We start from the raw sequence: 14,635 nt of genomic DNA, 5'->3' as shown, positions 1-14,635 counted from the left end.
ATAAAACAGATGTAAATTGTAGATCAAGCTCATCACCACAGAATCTTCATACACCTACTAGCTTGTTTAAATAAAAATATCAACAGTACTAAATACGACAAAGAATTTTAAGTACTACCCAGGCGATCATGCTTAATCTATTCAGCATGAAACTTCATGTACAAATTAACTGGAAGTCTTTGCTTTTCTAACTTAAAAGTCACATATGGAACCCATATGAAGCAGAAGTTAGGGGTTTGCTCATTCCAAAGTATAAGAGTAATACATAATAAATAACCTGAATACTGACAGCACAAGCAAGGTTAATTTTAATCAAAACGATTGCACCAAAGCTGCTTGGTACAAACAAATGGAGTTCAAGTGCTGGGGCCTGAAGCTTGAGCAACTCAACCTCACACAGCCCCACACAGCCCACGGACAGCACACCAAATGCCGGCTTCATCCCTCTGATCATAAATGGCAAGCAGATGTCTCTCCACCATCCTCAGCAAGACAAAATCTGCTACCCCCTCCACACACTCTGCCCGTACGGCAAGATCACATCAGCAGAGACACCGTGCATACAAAAGCAATCAGTCCGGTTTTAAAAACTGGCTGAAAATTAGGTGGGGAGAGAATGCAGGAAGAGGTGAAAAGGTGTGGAAGGAGATAAAAACATGAGGCCTTAAATTTCTTACAAGATCCCTCACTATAAATCCTAAGATGACATAAATAACCAGGATTGCAAAAGATCAATATGAGATAGTTCTAAAACTTGGGCACTGACGGAACCCACCAAAGTACTCTCAGGTATATCTGCTGTTCCTTCTCAAGAGTTCTTCCATCAGCAGTGAACCATCTTAAGAGCAAGAAAGATTTATCTTCTCTCAAAGCAAAAAGGTCTGTCTTCTCAACTCTAAAATGAAAATCACAGAGAAGGGGCGGGGGGAGAAAGAAAGCATAAAAGATACTTCAAATCTAAATGTTCTTATAAGCAAGAGTTCATGACTTGGTGCTTCATTAAGAAGATAGAAGATAGCTCAAAGAGTTTATTTTCTAGTCTTCATCTAAAAACTTGAAATACAATCATTGTTTTCTACTTGTGCCTTAGATCCTAAAACTAATCTTCAATTTTTAGTTTAAAAAAAAACCTCTCATTTTAGGGCTGGAGTGATAGTACAGCAAGTAGGGCACTAGTCTTGCACTTGGGTTCAATCCCCAGCACCCAATATGTTCCCCAAAGCACTGTCAGCAATGATCCAGGAGTACTGAGTCGGGCGTAAGCCCTGAGCACACAAGGTATGTCCACCAAAAGAATAAAAACAAAAAAACAAAAGAAAAACAGCCCTCTCATTTAGGATCAGTGACAAAGCACAAAGACCTGAAGAACATGTTTTGCATAGGGGAGGCCTCGGGTCACTTCCCAGCACTGCACAGTCCTGAGAGCACCCATCAGTGACAACCCCTCACCTCCAGCACCGTGCGCAGACCTGGAGTGCCAAAAGATAACAAATTCGCAATTTTTATTTAGTTTGCACTTATTTAAGTGGTAAGAATTTTCAGTCTTTCATAGTATACAATGATAAGAAATTTTAGTAAAATTGTAAAATTTTTTTCATCAAATGTGCAACTGTTTAGAGATCATGTAATTTAGATCGTTTTTCTTTCTCCAAAGAAGCACATTTCTACTTCTTTTCTAAATCTAAGAATATAGATACATGAGAGTTATATTTTGACACAGTAATAAAGTCAAAGAATATGTATCTATACATAAATATATTTTTTCACAAAATATATATTTTAGTACTTTTTTGTGTCTAAAATACTACTGTAGCTTACAAAAAAGATGAGTAAACACAACTTTCAAACTGTACTATACGTAACTTTAAAACCCTCAAAGAAGAGAGTAAAGAAAGAATGTTAAGGATTATTAAATCCCACAGACTCAGGAAAAAGATAAAAATGCCACATATATTAGCTATGTTTTCATTAAATTTACTATTTCAAAAATGAATTGAAAATGAAAAAAAAACTAGTACAAATTAGTACTAAAAACACGTAACTTTCCCTAGGGTTCTAAAGATGAGATCAGAAATCATCAGCGGTATTTCGCAGTGGCACCTATTACCCACCCTTGAGCAAGCTCAGCACCAACAATAAACGTGTTCCTTGTCTATCTAAAGGTCATGCTAAAAAGCATTTCAAACTAAGAACCTGGTATTTTAAGTTTTTGTTTTTCAGTGCCTTAATATTACAACTCAAGTACAGGTTTTTTTAATGCCTAAAGGAACTTTATTGATTCATTTTAGCTCCATAAATTGATGTTTATTTACTGGGTATTTGGAAAACAATTTGTTATCCTATGGAAGGAAACGCTAATAAAAACATAAGGAACACTTAAAAGCTAGTGATGCAAACGCATATTTTTCCTTTACAAAGTTCAGTGGCTAAAGGTGGTAAATACAAGTGCTTATGACTATAACTGAAGCTCTAAATCTTTTTTTTTTCCATCCTGGGCTATTTTGTCTCTGTTCTCTGAGCAGTTATTTGACTAAGAGTCCCCATCTTCAATAGAACTCAAACAAGAATTATGTGCATGGGAAAGCAACATTAACAGTATTGTAAATCACAGAACCCTGATCAATAAAAAAAAAGTATAGAAATATGTATATAACTGAACAAAAGAAAATATTGGATTTGATATTTTTCTCTCCTTTATAATTTTGGGGAGTTTTTTGGTTTTGTTTCTGTTTTGTTTGGGGGCCACATCAGGTGGTACTCATGGATTTCTCCATGTGGTGCATGGGGCACCATACGCAGGGCCAGGGATAGAACCTGGATCAGCCACATGCAAGGCAAGCACCCTACCCACTGAACTAACCTCTGGCCTTCAATTACTTTGAAAAAAAAAAAGGATCGATATTACATCATTATATTCTTCTTACAATGCAAAGCACAGTGTACAAGAAAGTAAGAAAGTAAGAAAATACCTTGAGTAAATCAACTAATTTCAAAAGAGTGGTTAATTGTAAATTAAAGGGTAACAAAAGGGATTACATTTAATTTAAAGGAAGAGCAGGAGGAAAGAAACCCAAGGTGTGTGCGTGGGACGGAGGAGAGGGGCAAGGGTTTCTAAGTAGGTAAAACTGACTTCCTATTAGCCTGGGAGCCAATTTTCCTCTTTGTGCCTAGGATGTGATGCCTGACTTAGCAACTTTTCAAAAACAGTGAGAAGACACTTTATCTCCCCCCACACATACCACAAAAAGAATAAACTAAGAGTAGACAAATATTTCAACACATACCCCCAACCATTTTGTATCTAAGGATCCATCCATCCATCTCACTAACAGGCTTTGGCTTATAAACGCATGCCTCTACTTCAAATTTCTTAAAAGCAGCATTCCCCAAAGTGTGACTCCCTAGAGATCTGGGTGCCAGAGGAAACTATTTTAGATTATTGCATTAAATAACCTCGGATAACAAAGTTGTTCCCCTTTCGACTCTCCTTTAATCTTCTGTTCTAGTTCAGAAGAAAGGCTCGGCTTGCAGGATGCGGAACACTCTGTACACTGGTCAGCCTTGAAGGAAAGAAAGAAGCCCCACCTGACTGCCAGCAGGCACCAAGAAATGCTGAGAGTTAATAAGCCGTATCACTGTCCTGGTATGCATTTCAATAGGGGCAATTTTCTAATTACCCCTTAAAAGAAATGTACTGAAGGTTTTTTAAACCCTCTTCTCCAAAGAGCATGAACTTGTTCCAGGCAAGTTGATTTAAAGAAGGAAATAAGTTTGAAATGATATAGATCACTGCAGCTAAAAATGCAATCAACGCATCAGTCACATGGCTGCTGCTTCCCTCATGCCCCTCTCAAGATTCTCCCTTTGCACCAAGATCCCTCCCCACATGCACTTTAAAATATGGAAAAAAAAAAGAGGGGGGTGGTTTAAGAACTTGTCTCAGATCAAGCAGGCAGTCTGCAAATGACTTTGGGCCTGCTGCTCCACTCACTCCAGAAGCTGCCTGGCACGGTCAGGAGGCCAGGAGGCAACTAAGTGACTTCCCAATGGGAAGCCGGGGGCCTTCGAGGAGCAATGAGGTCAGTGATCAAGAGCAGCAGCATCAGGGCACTATGGATAACTAAATTACTTTAAGCATGCTTCTTAAGCTGAGACAATGATTTGAAGCACAGCTTTGCATGGAGGTGGCCTGGGTTTGATCCCCAGTGTGCCATGGTTCCCCAAGCACCACCAGGAATGACCCCCAAACAGTTATCGGCAGCCCCGGAGCACCAGCAAGTGTGGTCCAAAATCAAATTGAACAAATAAATACACTTCAATATCCTGTCACAGTGCATAGGTAGGTCCTTCATACCAATGAATACTACAGTAAAAGTTCTACTTAACCCTCCCATTTCACCCTTCCTCTTTCTCATTTCTCATTTTTCTATATGTATTCAGGTTGAGAATGTGTAGCGAGACTCCTTGTAACTGATTTACCAAGCTTTGGGGTTTTTTTTTCTCCCAGATTTGAGCCAAGTTGGAAAAGAGCTTGGTGGAAACAAGGTAGCCCTTGGACTTCAAGTCAGATGATAATCCAAGGGGCGTATTTCTGCGACATCCATAAATGCCCGAAGAACTCATTCACCATGAAAGTAGTCCATTTAGTCAAGGATCCAGATGTATGGCCAAAATCCCTGCTCACTGACTCAGTATTCACCTTCATAGCCCAAAGGATTTGTCAAAAATATATCTGAAGTAAAACAACCACCTAAAGTGGCAGGGCTTACAGCCACGTAGGTATTTCCAGAATATCCAGACAGAACAGATGTTGATAACACTGCAGGCAGAAAGACAGGGGGAGCCCTGGTAATGTGTACTGGGAGAGTCTGGAACCTGAACCAGCCCAAAAACATGAGTCTCTGAGACATAAGACGCATCTGAGGAGACCTGGAAAATCAGTGAGATGCAGAGTTCCAGAACCTACCATGGCTGGACCTCCGAGGAAGAGACACTCCCTCACTGGAACAAGGGCCATGCGAAGAAATTCAAAAAGTAACCTCCTAGCAGGAGACATTGAGGAAGAGTCTGAGGAAAGTATGCATATAAACTAACTTGAGGAAATGGCCTGCATCCCTGTCATTTTGGACTTTGCTTTTATCCATTCTGGAGAAGCCTATGTTCTCTCTAAATATTCTCATATTCTCTCTCTCTCTCTCTCACTCACTCTCTCTCTCTCCCCTTCCCTCTTTCTCCCACTCTCCCCTCTATCTCTCTCTCCCCTCTTTCTCCTCTCTCCCCTCTTCCCTCTCCCTCTCCCCTCATTTCCCAAATAACCTGATTCAGTTCACTGTTCAACTCCTCCTGAAATTCTTTTCTGTTTTTCTGTGAGGGAAGGCAATTGTAGAATACTTGTCTGACTTTTCTTTTCTTCAAATAGCATGAACTTGTTCCAGGCCTGAGCTCCACACTCCCCGAGAAATGGGGTGGCAGGAATCATTTCTCACACTGGTCTGAACAAGGAGGACACAGGTACAGTTTGATGGCTGCCTCATGGGCTGGTGGAACAGGAGGTCTGTATGGAACAGGGGACCAGAGCAGACTCTCATCAGTCCTCATCTTCCCAGGCACTTCCCCTAGTGACCGAGGGGGTAGAGAGAGACTCGGGCTGCCGTCCCTCACCTCCCCAATTCACATGAGCCACTTCCCACTCCTAACAAGATCATTCTTTCTCCCATAAGTTCATACCTAAAACCAGAACTCAACATCAGAAATTCAGTTTCCCAATACAAAATACTAGTATGTGACATCCTGGTTTTGCAAAGAAAATGACGAAGATTGAAACAAAGTGATATGAGGTGGCAGTGTAGACCAAGACTATAATAGTCATCACCACCATAAACACATTACCTTCACGATAATAAAATTTTTAAAAGAAAATGGAAAAGTCAACAAACAAGAAACATGGATTTGTGGACCAGTAACCATGACAAGAATAACATGCCATTCATTACAATGAAAGAAAATTGTAGACATGTTAGATTGTTCTCGTTATTCTGAAAATGCACTTCTGTAGGTAGATTACAGAGAACAAAGGTATATGCTACAGCATATGATCTTTACAGTTCTGAGAAAAAATAATAACCAAAAGAAAGTATGTGTATTGAACAGAAAAGGAAATTTTGAAAGCTTCTATGGGTTTCTAGGGTGTACAAATACGAATACCCCTAGTCCTCATGACTTCAAGATGTTATGTTAAATCTTAGTACCACTGTTCACAATACTAATACTACTGTGAATAACATAAATCAGTGCTAATAGTTATTAAAACTATTAATAACATTCAGACTACTGATACAATGCACAGGAGTTACAGTCTTACTGTTTCAATCCCAGTACTGCATGCCCCTACACAGACTGGTGCAGTCCTGAGGCCCCTGGCACTGCTGAGAGGTCCAGGCAGCACGGTGTCCTCAAGCCTCAGGACTGTGCTGTCCCCAAGTGGCCACAGGCCTCCTGAAGCCTGCCTGGGAACCCCCCATTACCCGCCCCAATGAAAGAATGGCATTTTGTAGATAAAGAGGAAACTTCGACTTGCAAAGTGAGTAATTTAATCATCTAAGTTGATAAGCATGAGAAAGGAGCTGGGGAAAAGTCCAGACATTCAAAGTCCAACCTTCCTAACATCAAACTTCCAGGACTACCTGCCACCCCAGCTCTAGCCCCCAAGTCAGAATGCACCTCTTCTCACACAAATATAAAAAAAAATTTTTCCTAAAAATAACCAACGACCTATGGCATATCTATCAGTTAAAAGGTTTCCTGTACTGATAGCATATAGCTTTAAAACAAAACTAAGTTTGTAAACTATCCATCCCATTGTCTCCTTTATCTATCTGGTCCCCAACAACTGAGAGCCAAAGAGCCAGCCCAATGGGCAGAATTTACCTGCAGAAGCACTGACCAGCAACTGCAGAGCACAGAGTGGCCCCTGAGTACTACCTGGTATAGCACACCCTATACCCCCTAAAAAAAATCTCCACCAAAAAATTTACTTTCAGAAATTAAAAAAAAAAGTTTGGGCACTAAATGCTTCAACAATGATTAGAAGTACTTGCTTGACAAAGTTAAGTTTTAAGGTTGCTTTAGGGAAAATATTAACAGTTGGGGGAAGTTTTTGTTGGAAGGAAAACATAATACTTTGAGAAAAGCTTAAGTCAAGTATCCCTCTCTTATTAGGGCTACTTAATTAAGTACAAAGCATTAAAATAGCTGGCCTGAATATCAAGCACCAGCTGTTCCCTGCAGATTTTTAGAAATCTGAGCCTTAATGCCAAGTATAATTTAGCAACAATTTTCAACGAGAAAAGAGTCCTATGTTTCATAATATTCTAACTAGTAAACATAGAAGGAAGAGATATAGAACATCATTAAGCCTTCTCAGTGAGGGGAGCCAAATGTTTCGCCATCCACTTCCAAATATTGTTTTGTTATTGATGTGATTACATTATTTTAAAATGATACCTTGCATTTCACATTTAACAGAGAGCTCTCCAGGTGATTCCAACAACATCAGGGCCCTGAGCAGAGGGCTCAGGTTCCTTTCTGGATGTGAGGTTGGCTATTTTCAGCAGTGGTGGTACTAAAACCCCAGTCAAACAGCTCAGAGAAAGGAATTTAGCATGAAATTCAATATTTATTTCACTCAAAATATTTCTACTTTGGTAATCCAGTCCATAAATACTGTAGGTGTTGCGGGCTGGAGCAATAGTACAGCGGGGAGGGCGTTTGCATTGCACGTGGCCAACCCAGGTTCTATTCCCAGCATTCCATATGGTCCCCTGGGGCACCGCCAGGACTAATTCCTGAGTGTAGAGCCAGGAGTAAACCCCGAGCATCGCCGGGGTGACCCAAAAATTCAATAAATAAATAAATAAATGTAGGTGGGGAAAAAAACAGTCCAAAAAAAGAAAAACAGGAATATTCTTGATGCAGTCAGGAACTGGCTCTTTTACACTGGAACCAAGTGGCCAATGCCAGGTTAAGACTCCTGTGTCTGCTGGACAGCACCTCTTTGCGAAGGACTGCAGGTCTGCTCCCTGTGGGGCACTCCAGCGGCATGACGTACTGGTGAGGACACCAACTGGAAGAGGTGCCCAGAGCAGGAGGCAAAGTATGCAGTGCTGGGCCCAGGGGATGGGGGTGTTCCTCCACCAGGAGACAGGCTGCAGGCCAGATGCAGGGCTGACCAAGCACTGCACACAGGGCGGAACAGTGGGCGCCCAACAACAGGCAGTCTGGTTCTTCCCTGGCCTGTCAGAGAAGCTACCAGCCCCCTGCCATGATGCTGCTCTACCAAGGAATTGTAACACAAAAGGCTCTCTTTAGCAAAGATTTTCTCATTTTATTTTTGGACTTTCAAGCTTAAAAATAAACTGGCATTTTTGGATTAATGAAAAATTCCATGAGAGGTAAAACAGGCTGTTATTCTTTTCTCACAAGTGAGGAGAGCTGTGTGGTATGCTGGTGAGGCGTCCTCTGCATTCGAGGCTCCATCCCACACTCCCAGCTCCCTCTCAGGTCCCCTCTGGAGAGCAGAGACAGCAGAGACAGCTCTGCATGAAAAAAAAAAAAAAAAAAAACAGAGCTTCCCAATCTCAGTGAAGCATCGATTCCTACTTGGGAAGTTTCGATAGACTGAACAATTGTCTATCAGTCTATCACCTTCCTCACATTTCCATCCTAAATGTCTCAGGTTTCTCGGTGGTGTGAAGAGTGGCACATGCTTTTTAAAAGTTATCACTTCTCAACATGAAAAAATGCCTATTTAATCCTTTATTTTAGAATACCAGGGAAGTCGATTTCAAAGGGCAAGCTAGAGCTATTTTCAATGGAAGAAACAACTCTAGAAAGCGAATCCTGGTGTGTTCTTCCAGACCTCAAGTCAGGCCACATATCTAATTCCATTTTCTTCATCTGTCACAAAATGTCATAATATGCTGGAGAAATCTTTGAGATGCTTAGAAAAAAGAGTAATTACAAAGTTCTGGCAATGTACAAGCTGCTTTTACCCTTAACCTGAAGATTGACTCTTATTGCAAGCAGGTTGAGACAGCGATTATATAAATGAATTTACCTTGGTGCAATTTTATGGTAGTTGAACATTATCTGGTTGTTCAACTTCCCCCCTTAGCTTCCCATAGTCCAGTCATATTAAATGAACTGCCTTGGTGTCTTCTCACTGACCCAAGAGTAGCCAGAAAAAGTCTCTATTCAACTTCGTGCCCCACTGAGGTCTGAGCACCTTCCTGACACTCTTCCCATATGACACTTTCAGAACCAAATTTAGCTTTCTTCCCACCACCTCTCTGTAATTCAAAAGGCAATTTAGACTCCCAGATGGTTGCCATCGGAGCTAACAGATGTCTAGCAAATTAAAACAAAAATTATGACTTATAAGCTCTGATGTATCATCATTTCAGAACACTGTAAAATGTAGAGTGATTCCTGAGACAAGGCTCCCCACCTCAAGCCCTACCCAAAGGTTCCTAACTATCACCTCTGAATTCAAGATCTGTGAGGACAAATCAGAGGCAATACCCTGCCATTAGCCCCGGATAAAACGCCAAATAAAGCCACACTGCAACATTTGCAAGCACATCACAAGAAAAGGCTGACCTCAAATATCCCAGGCTAACTCCCACACGGCAGAGAAAAGCGATATGGCTCTCCAGAGTCATCCCCAGGGTGCATGGATCCAGACAGCTTTCTTTCCACACGTGACGATGACATCACAGGACCCCATTTCCTCATTTCTTTGGCAGATTTGATAAATATTCTTATTATAGTTTATGTAACATGACTGTGTGTTAACATTCATGATTTTAGCATAAGGTTACTGCACCTGCACCAACACCCATGTACCCAGACCTTCCACCACTGCCCTTTAGTCACTTCCAATCTGCCTCTTCTTCCCACCTCTCCACCACCGCTCGGCAATCTCAGTTTTATAATCCAAGGTCCATGGAAGGCTTTAAGTGTACCTGCTCTACCTGGTAATAATGATGCCAAGGTACTAGGTTAAGGTATTCTATAATACAGTACCAAACAATAATGAAACAAGAGGAGACTAACAGCAAGGACATTCATCTTTGTTAAATATTGATATTTCAATCTAGTTAACACACTTCTGAGGAATCCTTGAAACTACAACTCCATTAAGAAATGGTGTGTTTCAGCTATAAACATTTCTTTTATGAAGTCTCAAAGCATAGGCTATATTTCCCAGATACTGCCACAATCCATATGACCTTGACACTTCTCCATCAAAGGGTAGAAGATCTTTGTTTCCTGTAAATTTGGCAGGCCCTCAGTGTGCTTTCGTCAACAAATATCTAACCAAATCCTAAAACATAACAATTGAGACTTATTTTAAAACACAAAGATTGGAGCTTATTTGCATTGCAGCAACAGAGCAGAATACTGAAATAATCCACTTGTCTAGCAATAGTTAAATTCTGATTCCAGAGCAAAATATCTTTTGTTTTGATGAGATGTGGGGCTGAGTACCCAAAAGAAGCAACTTTAAAACCGAACTCCCAAAGCAGCCTCAGGGTTTCCAATTAGTGTCCCAGCATGATGACAGCCTTGATAAGGCCAATTCCCTTCAGAAACTTGAATTCATTCGGGCAGGAAAGGGAGAATGAGGTTTCCCCACCCCTGCAATAACCAAGAAGAAAGGAGTTTGTGTATCTGCTACTAACCCTACATGCAGCCGACCCAGGTTCTATTCCCAGCATCCCATATGGTCCCCTGAGCACTGCCAGGAGTAATAATTCCTGAGTGCATGAGCCAGAAAGTAACCCCTGTGCATCGCCGAGTGTGACCCAAGAAGCAAAAAAAAAAAAAAAATTATCTCCAGACAAGTCTGAATAAGAGAAGATGTCTACAATCTAACCAGTGACTTAATATATTGCTTTCATTACATATAGATGTCCATCTCTTACAGTTTTCTTCCCCAGAATATTGGAACTCAACAGACTCATAATTTTTCAGAACTAGTAAGAAACTTACAACTCAACATTTTAATAGCCGCAAAACTGACAGCTAACTCAGTAGTCGGGAGTCAAACCACCTACTAGGAAAAAACATACATGTATGTATGTATGTATGTGTATATACATATATATATATATATATTCTCTAGGGACTGCACAATATATTCAATGTCTTTCACCAGAATTCACCTCCTACTTTCTTTCCTGCAACTCAAATTTATTCCATGTTTTGCACTGGGAAAAATGAAAGCTCAGAGCTTGTGCTCTCTCTCCACAGCTGTAAGCAGCACTGAGGCTGCTGTTTCTCAGAGCCACAGGGCAGTGACTGCTGAGAATCGAAGCCTGAAATTCCACAGCAGCAGTTAATACCCACCAAGTTCTTCAACCACTACCACCTCAGTCTGAATGACTTTACCCAAGTATCACGGCTATCTCCCCTCCCCTCTGACCCACACAGGCAACCATAATACTAATACACTGACATTCAGAACTGGGGTAATGCTGAAGCAGGCAGTGGGATCGGGCAGTTATAAGGAACATCCAAATGAATAGCTTTGGAGGGAAAAATAGCGTAAAGAGAAGAGAGTAAGGGAAAGGAAGAAAAGAGAGTGCAGAGAACAGAAGAAGAGAAAAGCCCTTACAACAAAAGCGTCTGCTTAACAATTCTGCATGGGGAAGTGGCTTTAGTTCCACAGCCAAAGTCAGCTCATAATTTCACTCTACCTAGCCCTCCCCTTGGAGAAATGGTCTTCAAAATCAGACAAGACGAGCTCTGTTCTAGAACTATCTCTGCAACCGTTCAGTAGGTCTTTAAAAAGTTTTCAACAATTACAGGTGGTTTGCTGCAATCTATAGAAAATACTAAATGTGCTTATCTGTACACACAAATTATACCAACTGTCAGGGAAATCATCCCCAATCCCTTTATTTCCTTCCTACTTTCTTCTATGAAACTGAAGAGAAAGCCCTTGTGTAATCTATGTTCTATGTTGCTTGGTGGTTAAGATGTGAGCTAACACACACACACACACACACACACACATAAATACACACACACACAGAGATTTTGAAAAGCAATTAGGTAAAATCTTGTGCTTACTACTTAGTCAGTTCCAATCCCATTTCGATAGTCCTTAACTGTCTTCCAAACTCAACATCCAATAAAATCAAAACACCTCGCTCACTCACAAATGTGACTACCTACCACTTTCAAATATCCCTAGTGTCTCTCTCTCTCTCTCTCTCTCTCTCTCTCTCTCTCTCTGTGTGTGTGTGTGTGTGTGTGTAGGGGTAGGAAGCAGAAGCAAAGAAACAAGAAATTTCTTTTTATACTTATAGCAAGCACTATGTGATTACAAACTGAGTAATCACTAACAGAAATTATTACCACTGGCAAAAAGAAAAATCTGCCTGTAGAGAACTGAAATTGATATGTATTCCTATTTCCCTCCTTCTCTTTATCAGTCCTAAGGAGAGATGATATGGTCACATAAGTTCCTTCTACAAAGCATCCACGACAAATGCAAGATACTCTTAAAAATAATTGAAAATTTAAAATATCCTGGTACATACGTGGGTAAAAATATTTTAAAACTTTTGACACCTGGGGGCTGGAGCGATAGCACAGCGGGTAGGGCGTTTGCCTTGCACGCAGCCGACCCGGGCTCGATTCCCAGCATCCCATATGGTCCCCTGAGCACCGCCAGGAGTAATTCCTGAGTGCAGAGCCAGGAGTAACCCCTGTGCATAGCCGACCCAAAAAAAAAGCAAAAAAAAACTTTGACACCTATTCTCAAAGCTCTGTGTGTGTGCGTGTGTGTCATCAGAATTAAAAGGAGACCCAAAATACACAACCCTGTTTTCAGAATGCTGTGGATTATTTTTGGATCTAGTGGCTGACTTATTGTTTATATCACACTGAAAGAAAACTTGGAGAACCCACCAGAGAGCCACCATCTTTACATCCCAAGGGGGAAGGGAGTGGGAAGGAAAGGGAAGGGGAAAGAGAAGGGAAGGGGAAAGGGAGGGGTAGGGGAAGGAAGGGGGAGAAGGGAAGGCAGGGGATAGAGAGGGGAAGAAGGAGGAAGGGAAGGGAGAGGAAGGGAAAGGAGAGGAAGGAAGGGAAGGGGATGAGCGGGCCGAAAGACCAGACCGTTTTATGAATCAATGTTTTTCCCTTGTCCTGATCAACTCTTTGTCTGGTCTGTGAGGGCTAGAAAAAAGACCGAAAACAAAAGAGCAGGCGCCCGGATCTAATGACAATAGATGCCCAGCACGCCGTGCCAGCGGTGCCAGATGTGATTTCAATCTCGCAATCGGGTGTGCACGCATCTGCTCCCCCGTGCCCCGCGAACGCGTCTCCAGCCTTCCCCTTGCATCTCTCCAAGGTCTCCCCGCACGGCCGCTCTGCACAATCCCCAGCAGCGGGGCTGGGGGCCGGGGGGACGCGCGCGTGGCACTGACTCGGCGGCGGAGCACCTCGATGGCGACCTGTCATCCCCCGACGCCGCTGTCCACGAGGCCGCCGGCCCCTCGGCGCGCACGGCTCGGCCAGCGGGCGGGCAGCGGCGTCCGCATCCCACCAAAGCGGCGCTGCGGGCGGACGCGGCCGGCGGTCCCGGCGCCCGGGCCTGCGCCCTCGCGCGCGCCGCCTTTGTGCGCCGCGGGCCCGGGTCCGCGCGCGGGGCTGCGGCGCCCCCAACTTACCCAGAAGATGACATTGAAGCCGAAGATGAAATACTTGATGCAACAACTGACTTCGGGACCCTTGTAGTGCTTCCCGGACATCCTCCGGGCTCACGCAGACGCTGGCCCGGCGGCCCGAGTCCGAGCCGGAGCGCGTTTCTCGCGGCAGCGCGCGCGCCGCCAGCTGGGCCCGAGCCCGCGTGTCGGTCCGGCCGCGCGTCCCGGCGGGCCAGGGCGGAGGCGGCGGGGATGCTGGGGAGACGCCGCGGCCCGCGCGCCCCCGCCCTCGCTCCGCCCGCCGCTCCTCCCCGCGCCGCGCCGCCCGCCCCGCCGGGCACGCGCACTGCCGGGGCACCGCTCGCCGCCCTCCCTCCTCTTCACACTTTCAGCCTCCCTCCCCTCCTCCTCCTCCTCCTCCCTCCTCCCTCCTCCGCTTTCCTCCACCGGCTCCATCCTCCATCCTCCTTCTTCCTCCTCTTCCTTCCCTCCTCCACCTTCCTCGCGCTCCTTCCTCCTCCCTCCTCCCTCTGCCTCCTCCCTCCTCCTCCTCCACTTTCCTTCACCTCCCTCGCACCCATCCCCGCTCCTCCTCCCTCTGCCTCTTCCTTCCTTCTCCTCCCTCCTCCACCTTTCTCATGCTCATTCCTCCTTTCCCGAAGCTCCTTCCTCCTCTTTCCACTTTCCTCCTCCTCCTCCTCCTCCTCCTCTTCCTCCTCCTCCACCTCCTCCTCCTCCTTCTCCTCCTGCATCTCCTTCTCCTCCTCTTCCTCCTCCTCCTCCTCCTCCTCCTCCACCCTCCTCACCTCCTCCACCCTCCCCTTTCATCCACCTTCCTCCACCTCCCTGCTCCTTCCTTCACTGGCTGCCTGCAATCCTGTGCTGGGAGAGAAGGTGGCCTGGGGAGGAGCAAGGGC

General features: G+C 43.9%; 1 protein-coding gene across 2 annotated transcripts in view; it reads right to left on the bottom strand.

Moving 5' to 3' along the window:
- TSPAN5 (tetraspanin 5) overlaps nt 1–14,061 on the bottom strand; it is a 194,291-nt gene extending 180,230 nt beyond the window's left edge. The window contains exon 1 of one of the 2 annotated variants that reach the window (XM_056113930.1): nt 13,743–14,061. In XM_056113930.1, the coding sequence (XP_055969905.1) occupies nt 13,743–13,823 (81 nt within the window). In that variant the 5' untranslated portion in view covers nt 13,824–14,061. The remainder of the gene's footprint in view (nt 1–13,742) is intronic. The other variant, XM_056113929.1, reaches the window with a different exon arrangement.
- Nucleotides 14,062–14,635: the final 574 nt, after the last annotated feature.

This window comes from Sorex fumeus, unplaced genomic scaffold (genome assembly GCF_029834395.1).
Source record: "Sorex fumeus unplaced genomic scaffold, SorFum_2.1 ptg000024l, whole genome shotgun sequence".
NCBI classification, from domain to species: Eukaryota; Metazoa; Chordata; class Mammalia; order Eulipotyphla; family Soricidae; genus Sorex; species Sorex fumeus.
The sequence above is the reverse complement of the archived record's forward strand: the minus strand, read 5'-3'. Positions and strand labels throughout refer to the sequence as shown.